General features: G+C 40.2%; 2 protein-coding genes across 2 annotated transcripts; one reads left to right on the top strand and one right to left on the bottom strand.

The window, feature by feature from the left end:
• Nucleotides 1–5,053: 5,053 nt before the first annotated feature.
• mlana (melan-A) lies at nucleotides 5,054–8,303 on the top strand. Its single transcript, XM_034709087.1, has 5 exons — nucleotides 5,054–5,461; nucleotides 6,459–6,554; nucleotides 6,734–6,852; nucleotides 7,006–7,112; nucleotides 7,806–8,303. Exons 1-5 carry the CDS (start codon nucleotides 5,277–5,279, stop codon nucleotides 7,935–7,937), a joined length of 639 nt encoding a protein of 212 aa, XP_034564978.1. The 5' UTR covers nucleotides 5,054–5,276; the 3' UTR covers nucleotides 7,938–8,303.
• On the bottom strand, nucleotides 8,173–20,627 carry LOC117830808 (uncharacterized protein KIAA2026). Its single transcript, XM_034709086.1, is given in 35 exon segments — nucleotides 8,173–9,257; nucleotides 9,260–9,736; nucleotides 9,882–10,850; nucleotides 11,002–11,151; nucleotides 11,154–11,660; nucleotides 11,663–12,445; nucleotides 12,448–12,606; nucleotides 12,609–12,728; nucleotides 12,731–12,932; nucleotides 12,934–12,989; nucleotides 13,201–13,340; nucleotides 13,342–13,407; nucleotides 13,566–13,681; nucleotides 13,840–13,859; nucleotides 13,862–13,928; nucleotides 14,571–14,617; nucleotides 14,798–15,164; nucleotides 15,167–15,900; nucleotides 15,903–15,994; nucleotides 15,996–16,090; nucleotides 16,092–16,147; nucleotides 16,150–16,362; nucleotides 16,365–16,411; nucleotides 16,519–16,667; nucleotides 16,670–16,724; nucleotides 17,170–17,197; nucleotides 17,200–17,274; nucleotides 17,277–17,336; nucleotides 17,339–17,382; nucleotides 17,384–17,490; nucleotides 17,492–17,550; nucleotides 17,553–17,622; nucleotides 17,624–17,682; nucleotides 17,685–17,974; nucleotides 20,120–20,627. Coding segments are annotated over 34 exon segments (6,738 nt in total). The 5' UTR covers nucleotides 17,869–17,974; nucleotides 20,120–20,627; the 3' UTR covers nucleotides 8,173–8,892.
• Between the last annotated feature and the right edge of the window lie 521 nt (nucleotides 20,628–21,148).

Raw genomic sequence — 21,148 nt, 5'->3', positions numbered from 1 at the left:
ACATCACATCAGAAACACAACTGCAAATAGGAAACACGACATCAAATCAGTAATCACAACGTTAAATCAGAAATCACAACAGCAATTCAGAAATTACAACTGCAATTCAGAAAACACGACAATTCAGAAATCAGAAAACACAATTGATAATCAGAAAACACAACGCAAATCAAGAAAACACAACGGCAAATCAGAAACCACCAAATCAAATCAGAAAACACCAAATCAAATCAGAAAACATCAAATCAGAAAACATCAAATCAGAAAACATCAAATCAGAAAACATCAAATCAGAAAACATCAAATCAGAAAACACAACGGCAAATCAGAAAACACTACAGCAAATCAGAAAACACAACGGCAAATCAGAAAACACAACATCAAAATACAACTACAAATCAGAAAAAAAGTTCAACCCTAACCCAATGGTTAATGTCTTAGTGTCAGAAAACACCGCTACAGTACTCTATTCTGCTCAAGATAAATGCTGAGACATAAGTCCTTTAATCCTTGATATGTTCTTAAGGTGATAGAGGGATGACTTTGTAATGTCTTAATGTGGCTGCTGAAATTAAGGTCTGAGTCTATGACTACACCAAGGTTTCTGGCTTGGTTTGAACATTTCATCTTTGCAGATTGGAGCTGAGCAGTAACCTTCAACCTTTCTTCCTTGGCTCCAACACAATCATTTCAGTTTTTTCTTTGTTTAACAGAAGAAAATTCTGTCTCGTCCAGTCAATGATTTGTTCAATGCATTTACTCAGTGGATGTTAAGAGACTCAGAATTAAACTGAAACCTATCAGAAGACCCTCTGTCATCTGTAACCACAGTTTTACATACGATCCCCCCCCCCCCCCCCCCCCCCCCCATGATTAATCTTAAATTCAGGCTCTGGAATGATTATATAATAGAGTAACTAAATGACATTTGGAGCTATAACCAGAAAAATAAAACACACATTTTTCTGATAGACCTATTATGCTGCACAAACACTGGATCAAAGTAATTACTTTCAATAATACTGACCACAGCACATTAGTTTGTCTGATAGTTGCAGGGGCGTGTCCAGACTTTGTTAAAGAGAGGCCAAATTGGGTCACTGACTTATGCAGGGGTGGCATGAAGTATTTATGCACACAGCTAGGCCTAAGACCTGAGGGCTCTCACAGGCTCATATGATAGAAGAAAATCAGATAAATAAGAAGGAGCAAGACCATTAAAAGATTTAAAAACCATTAAAATAATCTTAAAATATCTTCTAAAAGATACTGGAAGCCAATGCAGAGTATTTATGCACACAGCTAGGCCTACAGCCCCCAGTTTGGCAGTCATTTCATTTAGAAGTTTGAGAGAAAGTTGTATGTAGGTTGTGTCTAATTTACTTAACCAAAGCGATGTGTAACACATGCATGAGGATGTTAACCTGTCTGGAGGACTGGAGGAGGTGGAGCAGGACGTTAGCACACTCAGCAAACACATTTTACATTGTTTACCTGCAGACTCGTGATCCTGTGTTTAACTGTGTTTAATAAATGTGCTCACTTTTACTGACTTTTTTTTCTGACTTTTTTTTAACTTTAGACTTGTTGGCTGGTCGTAATTTAAAATTTCCATTTGAACAGTGAAGAAATACATTACTTTGCTACATCCCTTATAATAACCATTGGTTTGAACCCCCTAGCAAGTTGGTAACGTAGTAAGGAAATGCCGATTACTTACCTGGCCACATGATAAACTTCAGGTTCAGTGACCTTTCCTGAATTAAAGTAGCAGTAAGCCTAGGTACACGATAATTATCATGAGGGACTCCACAGTATAAGGAGAAGGACTGTGGACAAGGTAGATATGAATACCAGCAAAAGACACATTTGTAAAATTTCTTGCAGACTTCAGTGGAGTCCATGGTTTACTTAGAAGTAGATACAAATCCAAAAGATGGCAGCCACAACCAAATAAATAACATGATTCAATATCATAATTACCCAAAGTCTCCTAAGCCTAATTCCTTGATGAATGAAAAGATGTATGTCAAAAATTAGAATTGTAAGAACAATGCAAGCATACTTGTTTAACTGAAATGCAAAGAAAGATAACAGTGTGTTGCAACCATAGACTGTAAATAAAAGGTTGCAACACATCTTTAGTAGTTGATTTTAGCATGCCCCTGACACACCCAATAGTCAATCATTGCTCAAGATTTAAGGGGGGGGGGGGCAATGAGATTTCAAATAAGATTTGGCTGCCCCTCTGAACATACCCCTGCTTAGTTGTCACTCAGAGTGGTCTTATATTAAGAGGGAATGTACGTAGACTTGTAAGAAACAGCCAACCAGCTGATTGCTCCCCACAGGACATCTGACTTGGCATCACTTTAAGCCTAAAGCAAAAGTTCCCCCCTATTTATTTTCTCAAATGCGACAAAATGTTCGGAAATGCAGACCTTTCAAAACATGTTGGTCAATTGAAATAAACCACAAATCCATACTGAGTTGGCTATTTTAAGCACTGAGAGACCAAAGCAGACTTTATTTCAAACACAGGGATTGCTCGCCCTCTTGTGGACAAAATTGAAACATGCTGCAGACAAAGGCAAACTTTTTGCTGTATCAGGCCTGAGTCGGGTTGTCTAATTATTTTAACCCTCTGAAGAGTGTGATATTGGCCTGCATTTTGATCTTCTGAGGAAAATATCTGAGCAAAAAACAGTTCAGGGTAGGTGCATAGCTGAATGTGGAAAACAAGAATGAGCATCTGTAAAGAAATACTCTTAAATGTTAATTTCTTACTGTTTCACATGAATGGATTGTCCTGAAGTAATAATAGGCTGATTTGTTTAAAGTCAAATGATGCGTCTTATGATTCAGGAAGAGTTTATTCAAAAGCACCACAGTGCACTGTGAACAATATGGGAGACTAGAAGAGATGCCTTCAGTACTTACTCTATTCAAACAGTGTACAAATGAAAAGTTTTCATGGTGTCCTTCTATCCACTGAAAAAAAGTGCAAGACTTCATTTTTCAGCAGTTAACACAATTAAGAAACACATTTTCTTTCATTAACCTGACATGGGTTTCAGGCTTCCTTAAAATTTGACTTTACTTTTTTGTGAAGTTAAATGCTACTCAACTGCTCCATATGATTGCACTGATAAGTTTAATGACCACAGGCACAAGACAAGGTATTCCATATTTTAGGATGAACTTTTCTATATGTGCTCAAACAAAACATTTAATTTTGTATGTTTTCTTCTAGTTTTTTTTTATTGTTCTGCAGACACAACAGTAAAAGAAGCTTTGTTAACTAATCTACAATACTCCAGTAGACTGCAGCCAGTTGGCAGTAAAGAACAAGGCAGTAAATAGGATAGGTATAAGCACAAATTTATGATATAAATTATTTAAGGATCATTCATTTGCATGGAAACAAATCAATCAATCAATCAATCAATCAATCAATCAATCAATCAATCAATCAATCAATCAATCAATCAATCAATCAATCAATAAGACATTATTTATAAAGCGCTTATCAGGTGCTGTACATAAAACAACTTAAAATAGAATGAATTAGAAAGATAAAATATGAATAAATAAAAAGACCCTCCCATTCTAATCCCATCCCCAGCCCCGACTCCAAACCCATCACATAATCTTAAGGTTAAGAACATAATATATGCACACACACACACACACACCACACACACACACACACACACACACACAAATAAAAATAATGATAATAAAATAAATGAAAAATAAAAAAGAATTTGCTGAATGAACTGAGGAAACGCTTTCAGGATATAATAATGAGGAAACACTGGAGGTAGAATAAGATGACTCAACACAGGAAATTAAACTCACCAAAATAAAATGAATTAATAAGATGATTAAACACTAAAATATTAACCAGTAAAAGAAACTAAGATGCTATACTTACAAAAGTGACTAAAATCTGATAATAATAACAAAAATAAATAAATAAATAAAACTGTTACAAGAATAAAACTCAGTTGAAAGAAATGATAAAAGGTAGGCCTTGCGTTTGCTTTTAAAAATGTGTATGCTCGTGCAGCCCTCAGGTCTTCAGTTAGGGTGTTCCAGGCTTGGGACATGTTGGTAAAAGGCTGCCTCACCGTGGGTCTTTGTTCTGACTTTTGGTACCATTAAAAGTCCACTACCCGAAGACCTGAGGGCTCTCAGGCTCATATGAAGAAAATCAGATAAATAAGAAGGAGCAAGACCATTAAAAGATTTAAAAAACAATAAAATAATCTTAAAATCTCTTCTAAAAGATACTGGAAGCCAATGCAGAGACTTTAAAATTGGTGTAATGTAAATAATCAAATAAGTTTCACACTAACACACTAATTGTTTTTGTTTACAGTTTTTCCAACTGATTTGAAAGTATTTGGCTTTTTTGTTTTTCAAAACAAAATATGAAATTCAGTATCTAAGTCTCTATCTTTATGAAGAGATTAACTTATTATATTTTAAAGGTTATTAACTCAACTCAACTGTCAACTCAACTTCATTTATAGCACCTTTCATACATATAAACATGCAGCCCAAAGTGCTTCACAGAATGACAGAGACAGAAAACAACAGCAATGGTAAAAAGATAAAAGGCATGGTTATAAATAAAATACTTAAAAATAAAATAAAATCAATACAGTAAAATTAATAAAATAAGTCATAGTGGAAAGAAAAGTTAAAAATAGGTAGCGTTAACAAAATCGGATAAATACAAGAAATAAATAGATAATAAATAAGTAAATAAGTTAAAGCAATGATTAAAATGATAATAATTAAAATAATAAAAAATAATAATGCAGTCCAGGGCTAAAAATAAATTACTCCAAATTAAAATCTAGATTAAAAAGGTATGTCTTAAGTTTTAAAAACACAGAGAGCTCGCCATTTTAATGTCCAGAGGCTTTGCAGGGCTCAATAAGGAGTGAGTATGACCCAAAGGTAGACTACGTTTAGTGGTTTTCTATACTTTAATGTGACCACATGATTATCAGCACAGGTAGCTTCTTTGCAATGATATTATTTAGCTTTCAGTGAGGTCGAAGGTATAACTAGGAAATGTAGCTTTAGTTTGGCGTTTGATTAGCATATGATTAGGATATTTGTGAACACAATACCACACACACACACCCACACACACACACACACCACACACACTCGCATACCAGCTGACGCCTGTACGTTCACGAGTGGCTAATAATGTTGCGTTTAGGACCGCGGGGTTTCACGGTAATTACTCTGCTTCAATGGGTTTAGACCATGAGCCTCTAACCCGTGACGGTCATGAGGGTTTTCTGCCCCTCTCTGCTCGTTGGCAAACTGAGGAAAGATATCTGAGGATTGTGGTAACACAGAGCTCTAAGGACCCAGTCTATGTGAGAAGGCATCCCAGACAGAGGAACTGTATTCTTCAATCTAATTATCTCATTTGGTAAGATGATGCTTTGTTTGTTTGTCCTGTTCATTGACTTGCAGCCTTCTTATAACCCACGTCTACTCCAGAATACTTAACATTGTGCAAAAGTCAATCCTATCACTTTAAATGTAAAATTCTACAGACTATGTTTGAAATTGTTTGTTATAACCTGATGCTGCAAAGCTTTGCATGACATCAAGTAAAAACTTTGCAACTGGCGATGCTTTTCACTTGCATTAACAAAGCATCGACATTGCAATCATGAAGAGCTGATCAACGTTATGAAAGCGATAGGGTAATATTCCAATTGATTACTCTGTACTCCCTGATGATTCCAAATCTTACTCATTGTGTACAGGTGGTGCATTTTTTTGCAGCCTGTAAAGTGGTTAAAAATGTTAAACTTCAACAGTTGTAAACATTGATCAGCCCTCTTTAAAGCATACCAAAAGAATGGAACTGAAAAGCACCAGGGTAGTGATCAGTGAGGTATATAGAATTTATCGTTATCATTGATATATCAATATCATTTTATTTTGACAAAAAAAGAAGCATTTTTAACTTTCATTTGTGTGCATCTGCAAGTTTCTGTACATGACTTAATGCTTGGTATGCAACTATTAAATTAGGCATGACCCTGGGCAATCTGCAAAATAAACAAATGAAAATGATTTCCAAAGGATAACAAATATACTTAATGGAGCAGAACTTCATGTTGGTTAAGTGTGTCCAGCTTGATTATCTTCAGCATTTGGTTGCTCATGACCATAGGCCTGCAGCTGTGGTGTCAATGCTGAGTCTTGTTCTGGATAGAGGCCTCCTTAATGTTTAAAACAGCAGCAGGTTTCAGTTATGTATTATGAATAAATTGGCTATTCTCAAAATTCAGCTACATTGTGAAAAGGATTAGGAATTATATTAAAGAGTTTTAGAAAGTCATTGTGTTACAACATTGTTTAGTTTATACTGCAAGTGCGATTAAGCGATTAAGTGATTTTCTGTTGACTTTCAGCTTCATGCGGTGTAACCACACACACGGGATGCCTCGTGGAGACTTCAACATTTATTTTGCCAGCAGCAGGCGAGGAGAACACGTCAGAGCTGAGGAGTATGTTAATCTCCTCTGTTTTAAAATCAGGGATCAACGCCAAGGAGATAATGTTTTTTTCTTTTGTTATTACCTTGTAACCATTAGTCTCTCATATTAAATAAATATGTATGGCTATGATAAAGCTGATAACTCAACCTTTCTTTATGTCTCTGTGTCAATTGTGCTGTCCATCACAGGGCGGTGGGCATAGTTCTGCTGGTGGTCATTATAGCAGCTCTCCTCATCCTGGGCTGCTGGTACTTCAAGAAGAGAAGTGGATACAAAATAATCAGGGTGAGACAATCATACATTATTTGTTACCTTTTCCATACTTTACTCACAGTGACTGATTTTGTAGTCTTATAATGGAGGTATGACTGTTTTAATGACATTCCTTACATTCTAAAAAGTAATTTTTGATACTGTAACTCTGCTTTTACATGACTCTCCATCCTTCTCTTCATCAAAGACCCTAGATCAGGGTCACCAGGATTCACAGGAGGCCAATTCTCAGAGGCAGGACCTTCTGCAGATAACAAGATGGCTTTAGCAAACTTTGGCAGCTTCCAACCTCCGGTGAGGGACCCAGTTGCCTTCCACTGAATCCTCCACTGAAATTATTGTGCAATGTTAGAAAAAAGATTAGTAACACATCAAACAGCAGGACACTGGAGGGATATTGTTTCAAAGTATTTCTATATGTACTGTGTTTTATACACCCCCAATCAACAGTTAAGTAGAGGTCAGACTAAGTCTGTGCAACCTCAAATCCATTAAAGGGGGGTACTTTGTACAAAGCCTCACAGCTCTGAACACATTGTGGAGCACGTGAAGCTGATGTAATGGATGCCTGAAGAAGAGATTGTGTCACCAGACTAGCGGTGGGTATTAAAAATGTTTCATTCCCAAGGGAGGCATTTGTATCTAAGTCTGCGGGAAAAGTCAAGGGAGATGAACCAGATCAGCACCCTCTCATATGAGAGGAAGTTGCAGATTTCGAGTAGACCTGAGTTCTAATCCAGATAACAGCACTCAACCATTGAATGAACAGATGGGTTTGTTAATACAAAGAATGTGTTTGTTTAAACCCAGTGACTGAAGTTCCAAGACAGTGCTGTATTGTGTGCTGTTAAAAAGTTATACATAATCAGTCATCACAATGTAGAGACTTAAAAGAGGTTCTGTGAATATAAATGATTACTTGAGTAGGCACATTTCTTTCAGATTTTCAATTTTCTAATTAGTTTTTATTTGTTGACTCCTCTACAGATTGCTAATGCTCCTCCAGCCTATGAAAAGGTTTCTTCAGTACCACTGCCTCCCCCCTATACCCCTGAAGGACTTCAGCAGAAGACAGACAAATGTCTGAAGATGGAAAAGATACTGGAGAACAAACTCTGAATTTTATCTATTGTCTGATGGTGTATAATCTGATGCCACTTTCATTATGGTTTCTTATGTTCTGCATATTCTATGCTAAATATACCAATAAGAGAAAGTATTGTATCCCTCACTTTTTGAATTATGCAAAATTATGCAAATGAATGAGCACAATGTATATACAGTAGGATGTTTCATTAAGCAATAAAGATTGATCTCACAAGAGTCTGTGTATAAGGAAGCAGCTCAAACACAATTGTTGAGGACAGTCGCATTGTTTATTTCCATGCAGTTATGTCCACATTTGTTCCAAGAAAATGTACCTAGTAAATACTTTTGAAAAATCTATATGGTAAAAATAAATAAATGTGACTTCAAAACATCTTATATGGGCTCAAACATGTAGTACAAATTCCTCTATCGGTTTATTTATACTTCCAAAAAGTAAATTGTAGTTTTCAAACAGTTACTGGTTGAACAAAGGACCATGTGACAGACTTTGAATACAGACAGTTGTTCAAACTGACGGATAAAGCAAAGCGAGTTATACTGATGTAAAGTATCCAAATTTTATTTCTTGAAGCAGTATCTACTGGTATTGAAAAGTATTACAAAAGCTTGAATTTAAAGTGTTATATCACTAATCCTGTTCTACTGATTTTTACGACAGCTGTCATTACTGGCCATTAAGTATAAAAAGGAAAGTCAAGAGTGTAACATTCATTCGAGAGCAACCTCAACAGTTTTTACTGGGAAAAAACATCAGAGTATGTCTGATTGAGCAAACAGTTTACCTAACTGATGATATAACCAGGGGATGACCAACTTTATTCTAAATGCAAGTTACAAATCAAACTACAGCAGGAAGGCAGTTCTTAAAATACCCCAAGGATTGCTACAAGCAATGGTTATGCCTGCCAAGACTAAACAGTGGAAAAGAGGTGTCCAAGTCTTCACATACCTGGCACAGTCTTAGTTAATTGGTACACTTTCTGTCTGCCTGTGTAGCTTGTGAAGAGGAATCATGTGTGTGTACTGCTCCAGTTGAACTGTTGGGTGAAACCATCGGTGCATTCAGTGGTTTTGGGCAGGTGGTCAGCTCTGCTGTATTGACCTGCCCCTGAACTGCGCTCCAAACAGCGCCATCAGGACTAATAAGTAGCTTTGATGAAACACTAGTTCGCATACCTAAGGATGAGGTCAGCAGACAGTCCTTTCCAAGTGCTTGATTGGTCAGTCCTACAGGTGGGTGGATGCTGTTGTTTGTCTTCAGTGTAGAGGTTGTTTGAGCTGGACTGATTATTACAGTGCTGCTTGGTAAAGGTGAGGTCACAACAGGTAGGTCTCACAGGTGTTGGCAGTGCTTCCAGTTGGTGGAACTGTAGCAATGGGCAGTGTCTGCATCCTTGACACTGCACTTACAATGGGTGGGACAGTCACTGTTGGCAAAACTTGTGTTCGAACGCCAGCGAGCACTGGTTGCATTCCTGCAGGAACCGTTTTTCTGGTAGGTGTGTTTCCCAGCCCTGTATGCACCAAAGCCTGCGTCAGAGCAGTGGAGTGTGCTGATATTCCAACTGCCCTGTGGCAGGGCTGTATGCCTGGGCTGGACACTGAAACCATCTGCTGGGCAGGAACAGAAGTGTGCAAAGCTGGTGTACCTGCAGCTGACGAGAGGGTTGCAGGTACTGTTATGAGTGGGCTAGGCAGGGGAACAGCTGAAGGGCTGGGTAAAAGAGGGAAGGATGATAGAGGTGCTGACAATCTGGACAAGGTGGGTGCTACTGTAGGCGCAATGGTTGGTGAACATTCAGCTTGCACTGATGTTCCAGCAGCTAACCTGATCGTTGCCAGTGCAGAGCCAAGAACAGGAGCACTGGGAGAAACAAGTGCTGGTACACCAACTAACCTTGGGTGGGATGAGACCAGAGTAGGTGGACTTCCTGGAAACGGGTGCAAAGCTACCTGGGAACCTCGGCAAAGCAGACACTACATTTGTGTTACTGGGTAATGCTGAGCCAAGGCCTTTTGGTCGGACGGGGATGACATTGGGAGCTTTTGCTGGCACTGATGAACCACCAGCAGGTGTGGATGCTACAAACGGAGAACTTACAGCTGGCACACCTGGTTGCCTAGCTGGGGATTGTGGTAAAACTGGCATTTGAGGGGCAAGAGTGACATGGTTCACCCCTTGGGGAGGTACTGGTGAAGCAGTGCTGGTAGCACTACCAGTAGGCACTTGTTGCGGTGATGGGCTAGAGATGATGAGGACGTGGCTGCCTGGACCCAAACCCTGGGGAGGGACTACAAACCGTGCATTGTTGAGGAGGATCTGTGTTCCTGCAGCAAGGGGTGTAGACGTGTTGATGACTATTCTCTGCTGGATTGTGCCGGTAGCAGAGGTGGGGACTGGTGTATTGGATGTTGCCAAGGCATTGGTACCTTGGATTTTATTGAGAGCGTGTTCACAGGAAGATGAGAGTGATTCCTTACCAATACCACCTGTTGCTTTAAAGGGCTGACAGATGACACTGGAGGTTTGGGCTGGGCTGCTCTGCACAGTAGTGCTTACCTGAGCAGGAGTGTTGCTGGACAGTACACTTGGATGCAAACCAATGTCTTTCTTGAATACATTTCCTGCAGGCGGTGTTGCAGCAGTTGATGACGATGTGGAAGAGCTTGACTGGGATATACCAGAGAAGGATGGAATACCCTGGAGTTTTGAGCTGGTGGTCAGAGAAGTGTAAGAAGCAAGCTGGGCAGAACAGCTTGGGAGGGTGTTTGAAGTTATGAAGGGAACAAGTCCAGCTGTAGTGGTTGTTGAACAGCTTGGAATTGAGGCAGACACTGGTATGCTCTTTGAGGGTGACCGTGACAGTGCACCAATTGTCTGTCCAATGGTTGTTGTCTTCCCTGTCAACTGAATTTGAACCCCTGGGGAGGCCAAAAAAATTGTTTTATTTTAGAGCTCAAGTGGATAATTCAATGACAAATAAATAATGTTGCATTTTTTGAAAAATGTATAGATGATCATCAAGATACAGCAAACAAGAGAATTAATGAAATATCACACCAACAAACCCACCTGAAGGCAGAGTGATGTTCTTGGCCCCACCAACAGGCTGTCCAGGACTTAATCCCACTTTTAAAGTATGACCTGATAAAGAATTGGTCAGCAAGTGTCCACTAGCCCCTACTGCTTGTTTGCTTTTGGTCACTTCCCACAGAGGCAATGGGAGATGTTACTGGGCTGGCTGATGAACATGACTCTTGAATTAGGAACTGGTTTTGCAGAAGAGAGTGTACTTTTAGATGATGCCACATTTGATGCAGAAGAACAAGAGGGACTAACCAAGATGAACTTAGTAACTTGGGATCTGTCATCCATACTTTGCTGTTTTACAGCAGTCTTGCTGGGGATACCAGAACTACTCAGTGATGGGACAACAACAGTGTTTTTTACTAATGAGGCTTGAAAATGAGAATCAGCAGCAGCCACCTGCTGGCTAATCTTTGTTGCAACTGTAGATCCAACTGAGGTGATGGAGCCTTGAATTGGAGCAACAGTAGTGCCTGAAGACTGGCATTTTGTAGCTGTGACAGGAAGGCTACCAGTTATGGCAGTGAGCATGGGAGTTGTGACACTGCAAGGGGACTTTAATACTGAAGGAACTTGCGTCTGAGGCTGCCCCAAAGAGATACCTGTTACTGCTGGGATGGTGCAAGAGGGAGTCTGAGAGGAGGAGTCTGTGATGTCTTGGATACAAGAAAGGCTTTAAACTGAGGAGAGATGGTGATGACTGGAGTGGAGGGGGAAGAACCAAGTGCATTCTTGTCCGAGGATGTCTGGACTTTGACAATGCCTGTGTTACCTCCTCTAGTTGTTACCAAAATGGACTGAGAGTCACGGATACACACAGTCCTCAGCTCCTGTTTAGGTACTGTCGATTTAATAGGCTCAGTGGAACCTGCACTAGAAGGAGTTATGTTGGTTGAGGGCTTTGGCGGGATATCTTGTGTTGTGCTACCACGAGAACTGCAGACTTGTGTGAGCTTGGACCCAGCTGTATTTGTGGCCCCTTGTAGCAGATGAGGGCAAGCAGAAGGAGATGGTGTCCTCAATGTCTTGGCACCTCTTAGGGGAGCCACTTGCTGAATAGGGACTTTGTTTTCAGGAATGGTGAACCCAGGCACGTTTGTGGACATACATAGGGGACCGGCCACTTTAGAAACTGGGATCTGAATGCCCTTACACTGTTGTTGATCTAAAGAAGACACTTCTTCTGTGTTTCTAATGAGAAGGTTAGAAGGTAGAATCACCACTTGCTGCATGATCTTTTCCCCAGTGTTCTGGTCCATGACGGGATGAACAGAGATCTTGACTGGGCTGCTGCTGTCTTTCTGTACAATGTGACCTAGCCTCTCAGGTACCTTGTAAATCACTTGGGATGGAATTTTTGGTACAGTTTGGGTTGTTTTGGCCTGGGATGATTTAGGAAGAGCTGCCGTCAAAATGGTGATCCCTGTGGTCTTACTACTTCTGTCTGCTGTGGTCTTGGTGCCTGCGTTTGTTTTGGGTTCTGTGGAGAACTGGCCGGAGAGCTTTGTGCTTTTGTAAATGTTGTGGTTGTAACCGTAGAGGTAGGCAGGGACATCAATAACTCTTTTCTCTGTCTGTCCATGTTGTTGACCCTGTACAATCAGCAGGCCGTTTCATTAAGGTCACTTTGTTTCCCACACTCTTAGCCAGCAGGGTGGGGATGGGCGTGTAGCCCTTAGGTAGTCCAGCGGTGGGATGGAGGATGGGGGTCTGGGAGACAGTGAGGCCTGGGTTGGCAGCCTTGCTTCCCGTGATGAGTTTGAATCCCCTGATTGATTTGATGGGGGAAGTTCAGATCTAAATGTTGGCCCAGTGTCATGGGTAGATGTGCTGTTAATAATGCCAGTCCGAACTCTTGGCAGCAGATTGATGCCTTTCTCAGTTGTGTCCAGAGGGTGTTTCAGATGATTTGGAGTGCAGGTGGGTCACTGTTCTTTCTTCGGAAGACTGAGCCAAAAACTCCCTGGTGCTTGGGAAGACATGACAAATGTATTTTCAATAAGGCTCATTGATATGGGCTAAATAGCTAAGTATTGATTTTTACTTAATCATATTAGTTCATCAGAGACAAAAGATAACCTCAAAATTATTTCAATACAATCCAGCCTTTAAGACCAGCAAATTATCTTCATAACATCATTCTTATTAAAGTTAAAATGTTTGAGTTGATTAAAGATACTTTACCTCCACTCCAAAGACCTCTAGGCACCACATGCTCCAGGTCTTCCTCTTCTGATCTTCTATAGTGATCTGAGAGTAAACACGTCTCCTTCCCATAACTCCTGTCATCGTCATCATCAGATGATGATGATGTAGAAATACATCCTCACGCACAAGTTGTTGTACTCTGGGTGATTCTTGAAGTCATCAAATTCCTTCTTTAAACGAAGCCTTATGTAGAAGCAAAAACAGAAATGGAAAGCAATGATTTGTCTCTGATTCAGCAAGGACTGTGTATACAGTTTCAAACAGCTGGACGAGACTAGCAATTACTTTGATAAAAAAAATCCACAATTGGATTCATCACTTCGGTGTCAAGTAAACTCTACCTGTTCCTTTGGTGGGCCTTCACAAGTTTGGGTTCCCAGGGAGATAGTTCATTTAGCAGTCTGATTAGAGTGCTGTGGAGGTCTTTCACTGCCTCTCTCCTATAATACCACCGACCCTGTCAGTTGAAACATGCAAACAAAAGACATCCAGTCAACATTAAAATTAACTGAATTGTGTCAGCTTGTTGTATTCCAAAACAACTTATACAGTAGAATCTTGCACACGTTAGTAGAATCTTGCACACGTCGTCACAGAACTATGAATTTGTCCTACCAGTCTCTTTTTGGTGCTCCAAGGTCATCAAGCTCATCTTCTGTCTTACTGATTAAGTCTCGCAACTCCTCAAGACTAGTGCATACCAGCTGTGGAGAGAAAATTAAGAGATCGAATAATTTCTTTATCAATCTATCTCTCATTGGAGGCAAAAATGCCCAATGCACAGATGTTAAGTCGCAACTGCAGGCAGGCCGGTTTACTACCCACTTCATGGGTTTGTTAAGCTTAATGGTGCCTTCCCAGATGTGTAACCTACCCATGCTATAGGTACTTATGCATCTCTATACCATCAAGCTGGCTTTTAAATTGTGTGCTGATAACAAGCACAATTTGACAGCACAAAGGACACAACATCCATGATTTCCTGAAACAATGTCAGATTTTTTTGTTCTCATCTTACCCCTGAGAGACTCAGTCTCTCTGAAGTGCTCCCCTTATACCAAGTCATGTTTCTAACCTATTGCAAATTAACCTAATCAGTTAGGAAATGGTATATAACAAAACGTATATATGTGTTTTCTTTCGAATTTCACAACATTTTTCATAATTTGTTGTCTCTGTCCCAACTTTTTAGATATGTTTTAGTGGCATCAAGTTTCAAACAAACATTTTTTTTCATTAAACAACAATTTTCTTGAATTGGGTTGTACAATGAAAAGGGAATACATAACACAGCAATACACATAAATTCCCAAAGAGGGTTTATACCTGTGCATGAGTTTAATTACCTTAAATGATGGTTCAGCTGAAGGTTCATCTTCAGTTTTCTTCCTCCCTATCAACAAGATAACAGTCATTGAACCCATTAGTTACCTTTTTTAAAAAGAAACTTAAGAGAGAATTCAGAAAATACACCACATGGAACTTAACTATAAATGCACACTCACTGGTGAGCTTAACGCAATGCCAAAAGAAAATCAGTGAATTTACATAAACTGTGATCTTTTTTTCTTACCTGTTTTATGTTTCTTCTTCTTCTCCTTTCTTTTGATCGTTGTTGCAACACGCCGCAGTGCAGACTTGGCAGTCTCAACTGGGGGCAGCCTCATCCTGTCCACGTGCTGCAGCTGCTTGTGCTCTCCTTTCACCCTCGGCAGCTGTTCCCTTCCTCGCTTTTTCTTCCGCTTTTTTTTCTTATTCCAGATTTTGTCATTCAACTTCTCTTCACTTGAGTCTTGAGCACTCTCAGATGACAACTGTGTTGCTAGACTTGATGTGCCACAAGAGCAGTCATAATCCTCCGAATTGAGATCACTTGTTTCACGTCTACAATATCCCAAACAGGAAGATCTTTGGTGTCCCTGAGTGAGACTTCTTCCTCCACTTTGAGCCCTGCTGGTTTGTTAGTAAAGGCCACATTCACTGATCGAGCAGGTGATCTGCCCATGTAACAGTGCTCACCAACACTCAGACAGGGCTCTTTTGTCTCTGCTTTAATGGTGCGCATTGAGCCCAATGTGAAGCACTGCTCATGTCGTAATTTGAGTCTCTTGGATTGATGCTCCATCTCTACAGTCTCTTCTTTTAAATTCATTTTCAAACCACTTCCTCCAATGGGACTTGCATGCGAAAGGGATAAGGAGTTAGTGTTTAAATCCAACTTAGGATCTTCACATGAGTCTTCATCAGAGGACACTGATTCAGAAACCTCCTCCTTTGGTGACCAAGATTTAAACCGTTTTTCATCTTCCTCATCTTCCCCATTTTCCCCTGAGAAACTCATTTGTGATTCTGCTTTCCCATTTCCAAAACCACCATACTCTCCAGTGTCCATTTTATCCACATAACACCCCTTCTCATTTGTAAGCTCTTCATCTTTCATGCTATCTGACTCTTCACCCTCTGTCACTGGCTCCATTTCAACTCTTCTGACCCATGAAGAAGTGAAAGGGAATGCCGGGGGTGTGCTGGGGCTTTGGCGGTAGATCCTCAGGTCTGCTCCACAGAAATGTGGAAAATGTATATAGGCATTCTCCCTACTGTCATAGCCCAAAATAGACTCCCTACATTCATGAATGGGCTGGGATAACAGAGCATCCTGCACATCCTTCTGTGTTCATACACATGATCACACAGCCCCTTCAGAAGCCATACTCGCTGGTAGAAGGGCAGCAAGTGAAAGGGTTTCTCTGTTAAAGGATTCACTTCCCTAGAGCCTGAAAAACTGGTGGCAGAGACCCAGCTGCTCTGTCCGACCTGTCTGATACCGAGCGGCACCGACAGCTCGATACCAGCCCATCACCCGCTGCCCTGAGCTCTGATTCCCAGCGACGGTAAGGCAGAGCAGGCCGTCGGTGCAGGGTCACCTTCGCTGGGTTGGAGACAGTAGGGAAGACATGATTTTGGACAGGAGGAGGCTGCAACGAGGCATCAACAAACAACGCTCAAGCTCGAAAATACAATCTCTGGAGGTTAAGGCAGTCTGAGCAAGCAGAGGAAGTGCCCGTAGCAGGGATTCCCAAAGTGTGTTCCACAGTGGGAGAGACGCTTGTGACAGTAAATTCTGCTCCCACTCCTCACTTCTTTGGCTGACATTTCCTCTGCTTCTTTCTTCTCAAGTTCACGTTGCCTAAAAAGTCAGAAAATACATCTAGATTCAATGGAAAAGTTTACTTTACATCAAATTATAAAAAATATCTTATCCGCAACTTCCAGCTTTATTTAAAATTCACTCACCTATTCATCCTCCTTTGACTCTGTGTTGCTCTTCTAGCCTTGAGCGCCTGGACCATGAGAGACTCATGCCCACCTACAGTAATAGTAGCCAGACTACGAGGGGCAGTCTCCTTCTTGTGGATAGTCCCTCCTGATCTTCTTTTCTTCTTCTGCCCCCAAAACGCTCCTTGGAAGTCACTGCCAAGGTGGTCTTCTCTCGCAGCGTCCTAGGTTTGAAAGACAGAGGGATAAATAGAATGATTCTCAACAATGACTAATAGAAGTTACTTGAGGCTTATTTTTAGTTTTTTTGAACGTGAATCAACAGTTTCTTTCACTACTCATGTAATTGAGCAACCAAACAGTTGCTCCATAACACATGCTCAATAAAAGTAGCACAAACATTGCAGCTAGGACATTTATGATAAATAACAGGATGATTTCGAGGTCATGCTTGTAGGATGAAATAATAATATTAGTAATTTGTGAGCAGTTAGTGTGTGCTGTGTAGAAATCCAGGAAGGTAACACTAAATCTCTTAAGAGCATGAATGCCAAAAAAAAAACAGTGTCCCCCTGCCACACTAACTCATGATGCACATGAAAGAGAGGAGTAATTATTTTGAACATCTGCCGGGTAATTTGGTCAGCTTCTTAACTGCTTTATATTTACCTGGAGAGCAACGTAAGCTTCTGCTCAGCATGATTTCCAGCTTCTGAGCCTGTTTGGAGATCCAGTGGTCCACCCCATGGTAGCGATAACAGTTTTCCAACATAGCCTGAAGTCTGCAACAAACTCTGTTATGGTGTCATACTCTTGGTTTATAAACTTCTCCTCATCCTCCGCAAGCACATTGACTGCTTGAGCTGGGCCTGACCCCAGCCCTACCCCTCCAATGCCATGCTGGGCCTCCTGGTGGCCAATGGGATGGAGAAATGGGGTGGTGATGCTTTTGTGCTTGTCCAAGAGAAAGCCAGTGAATATTCTATATGCCTTGCTGGACCTCGTAGTTCATGTCGTCTTCAAAACTATTGCTGTTGGTAGAAATGCAACTTCTGGCAGAGAGAGGTCACTATTGGAAAACTCTGACATGCCATCATTGCTAAGTGCAGGGTCAGCCTCAACCGGTAACATCCCCACTATCATCATGACAGCGTAATACTACCATTGTCTCAACTTCACAGTGCCATTACTGAGCCCTTCCTCAGATATGACAAGACCAGTATCTTCAATGTTGTTGTTCATCCATTTGGATTGTGAAGACATGATGTCAGAGCTTGGCTGCTGAGATGCTGGGTCTTGGTATGCAACCGTTTGGTGTTGGTTATGAAACAAAGGTAGGCTACATGTTGCCGTATTTGGTTCTGACATATCCTTCCGATACCTGGTCTAGGCACCTCAAATGGGTAACAGGTCTCCCTTATGGTGAGCGTTGATGTTGTGAACACTCCAAACATAGTTCTGATGGCAGACAAATCTAGAAAAAGAGAAAAACAGTGCTTACTACGCATTTGTACTGTTGACAAATAGATGGACAGCATTGAGATGAGGTGTTCATACATTACATGTTGAAGATCCCTTAGCTAAATTTACTCTTGTATTCAAGAATGTCTGAGGCTTACTTTATTACACGCACGTGATGTAATACAGCAATGTTAATCTCATGGGAATGTGTCCAAATTATAGAAGTTAACTTGATTTTATTTGATTTATTAGTTTATTTGACAGGGGCCATGCAAAACAAAACTGTCAATCAGAGAGATCCCTGGGCAGGAGGATGTAAAAGAATGTATAATACAAAATATATTAACATACTACTGTTTAGAACAGTAAATTCTCAACAATAGTCCATCACTAATAATTTAAAATCACACTTCATGTCTCTAGTTTGATTCATTCAGAGGATTAAATACAGTGTTCACATGACTGTTTTTCCTTGAGCCATAATTTCAGTTTACTTTTAAAATCACTGAGGCTTGTACAGTCTCTAATTGTGAGTAGGAATTGAGTTTCATTTTTTCTGCTGCTCTGACTGAAAATGCAGACTGTCCAAATGTAGTTTTCCTAAGTTTAGCTGAACAGTCTCCTCTTGCTGATGCTCTAGTCTCCCTCAGATTGTTCCTGCATAGTAACACACATTGTTTAAGTGGTGGAGGGGCCTGATCATTAATTAAGTTTGAACATCAGACAATTATCTGCATAACAAAGAAAACTGTCAAAGGTCATTGAGCAGTGGTGGACAAAGTACACGACTTGATTACTTAAGTCAAAGTATAGATCCTCCTGGTCAAATATTACTCCATACAAGTGAAAGTTGCTCTGTCGGATATTACTTGAGTTTAAGTACTGAAGTAATTCCTTTTAAAAATACTTAAGTATTCAAAGTACTTCTTAAAACATCTCAAAACATTGTATTTTCAAAATACCCGATGTGCAGTCAAGAATACATAGGAGTACCATTCTGTTATATCATTTTATTTTGAAAACCATTACTTGAAATCTCTCAATCTATACCATGTAATAAAACAGACACTAAGTTACTCAAGCACAGACAACTTAGTTTGAAATGTTCGTCTGGAATGAAACAAATGTTCTGTAGCTCAACACGCTTTCTCAGATTGGACAGTGAATGTTTGTATGTTTGGACAGAGTGGAAACAGGGAGAACATTTCCAACGATATTATCATTCTTCATTTTAAAAACCTCAAACACGGGCTGAAGATATGACCATGGTGGTTCTCAGGTGGAGAATTATAGCCATCATTACCACCTCTAATTAACTGCCTGATCTGAGTGAAATTTGCTCTGTGTTTACTCCACAAATTCATGAGCTGACTTCAAAGCAAAGAAGTGAGTAACTAGAGCATTGATAGAAATGTAGTGGAGTCAAAAGGACAATAATTGTCTTCTAAATGTAGTGGAGTAAAAGTAATAAGTTCCCCCAAAAAATAATACTCAAGCAAATTACTTTGTTACTGTCCACCACTGTCATTATGTTATATTCGTAATGATGATACAGTGGTGGTAGTTCTTGTTTTTTTATCCAATGTTTTCAGTGATTGTTTGTAGATGGTGTATACTGGTTTTATATATCCATCTACTTGATTTTGGTAACTTTCCTCTGTCCTTCTAAGACTGCAAGTTACGGACTTCAGAGCAGTGAAAGTGGCTGATTATTTTTAATAATCCCTCCTGATTTAAATAAATAATAAGACCCAACACTGTTTACTATATTGAGAAGAGAGAGTAGATCAAACTAACTGGCTGCATATATATAATTGTTAACGTTTGAAGTGTTTGCTGTGTGTTTTTGTGATTGTTACTTTTCTGGTTTTCTTCTTAACACTGTAAAGCACCTTGAATTGCCCTTGTATGAATGGTGCTTTATAAATAAACTTGCCTTGCCTTGTCCTTAGATCAACGGCTAACTAACTTAAAGTTAGCTTCTAGCGAACAAGCTAACGGGAGTTGAAACAACAATAAGTAAACACAACTTTCTTCTTCTTTCGTGTTGAGGATCTACAGTGCACAGCATAACCTCGTAGAGTCTCATGATCACGTGAAAAAATAGGACCCAAACCAAATTGCCCACAGGCTGATCTCGGTGTGTTAAACCACGTACCTAGATGTTGTCAGAGGGGCTCCAGACACGCACCAGACAAGCTGAGCAGCCACTACAGTCTGCTAGCTAGGTTAGCTTGCTATTGTCTCCAATCCGGGGCCTGCAGTTGCTGCGTTCGCTGTCCATTGTGTTTTCTTTGTGGAAATTAAACATCCAGCAGATAAAAAGTTATGCAGACATATCATGTCGTCAGCTCACGGAGTCACGTCAGTGACAGCAAGATGGCTAGGGGAGCGTTAGCCGGAGTACACTAGCTGATTGTCCGACAATGCATAACAGTTCATTCTCACTAGCCATCCAGCTAACAAGCTAGGTATGCAAGTTGACAGCTACTTTATAAGACTCAAAAATAATCCAGTTTACTGAAGAGACCCGTGTGTGTCAGTCTTAGAGTTTTTTTTTAACGTTGTAGGTATTTGTAAAGGGGTAAGTAATGTTGTCCGGGTATTCCGTGTAGCTCGCTTGAAGACTTCTGTCCACTCTACTTCCACCCTGCGCATGCGCCTAATGCAAATGTGCGCAGCCTGACGTAGCTGACGGGTCGCGTGTCTGGTTGAATTATTACTAATCGGCAGTGGTGGACAGCAACAGAGTACTTGAGTACTCTGCTTAAGTACATTTTTTAAGTATCTGTTCTTCACTTGAGTATTATTTTTGAGGATACTGATTACTAATCTCCACTACATTCAGAAAACAATTATTGTACTTTTTACTCCACTACATTTCTATCAATGCTCTAGTTATATATATATATATATATATATATATATATATATATATATATATATATATATATATATATATATATATTATTGGTTATAGAGTCTGACCAATGCAGGAAGAAAAGACCTGCGGTATCTCTCCGGGAGACACCACAGGTGAAGAAGTCTGTCACTGAACAAGCTACCTAGTGTTGTTATGGTCTCCTGGAGGGGGTGTGACGTGTTGTCCATCAGAGACAGCCCAGGACAGAGCTGGCCTTCTTCACCAGTCTGTTCAGCTTCTTCCTGTCAGCAGCAGAGATGCTGC

The sequence above is a fragment of the Notolabrus celidotus genome, chromosome 19, assembly GCF_009762535.1.
Source record: "Notolabrus celidotus isolate fNotCel1 chromosome 19, fNotCel1.pri, whole genome shotgun sequence".
NCBI lineage: Eukaryota > Metazoa > Chordata > Actinopteri > Labriformes > Labridae > Notolabrus > Notolabrus celidotus.
This window is presented reverse-complemented; position numbering and strand designations above follow the sequence as displayed.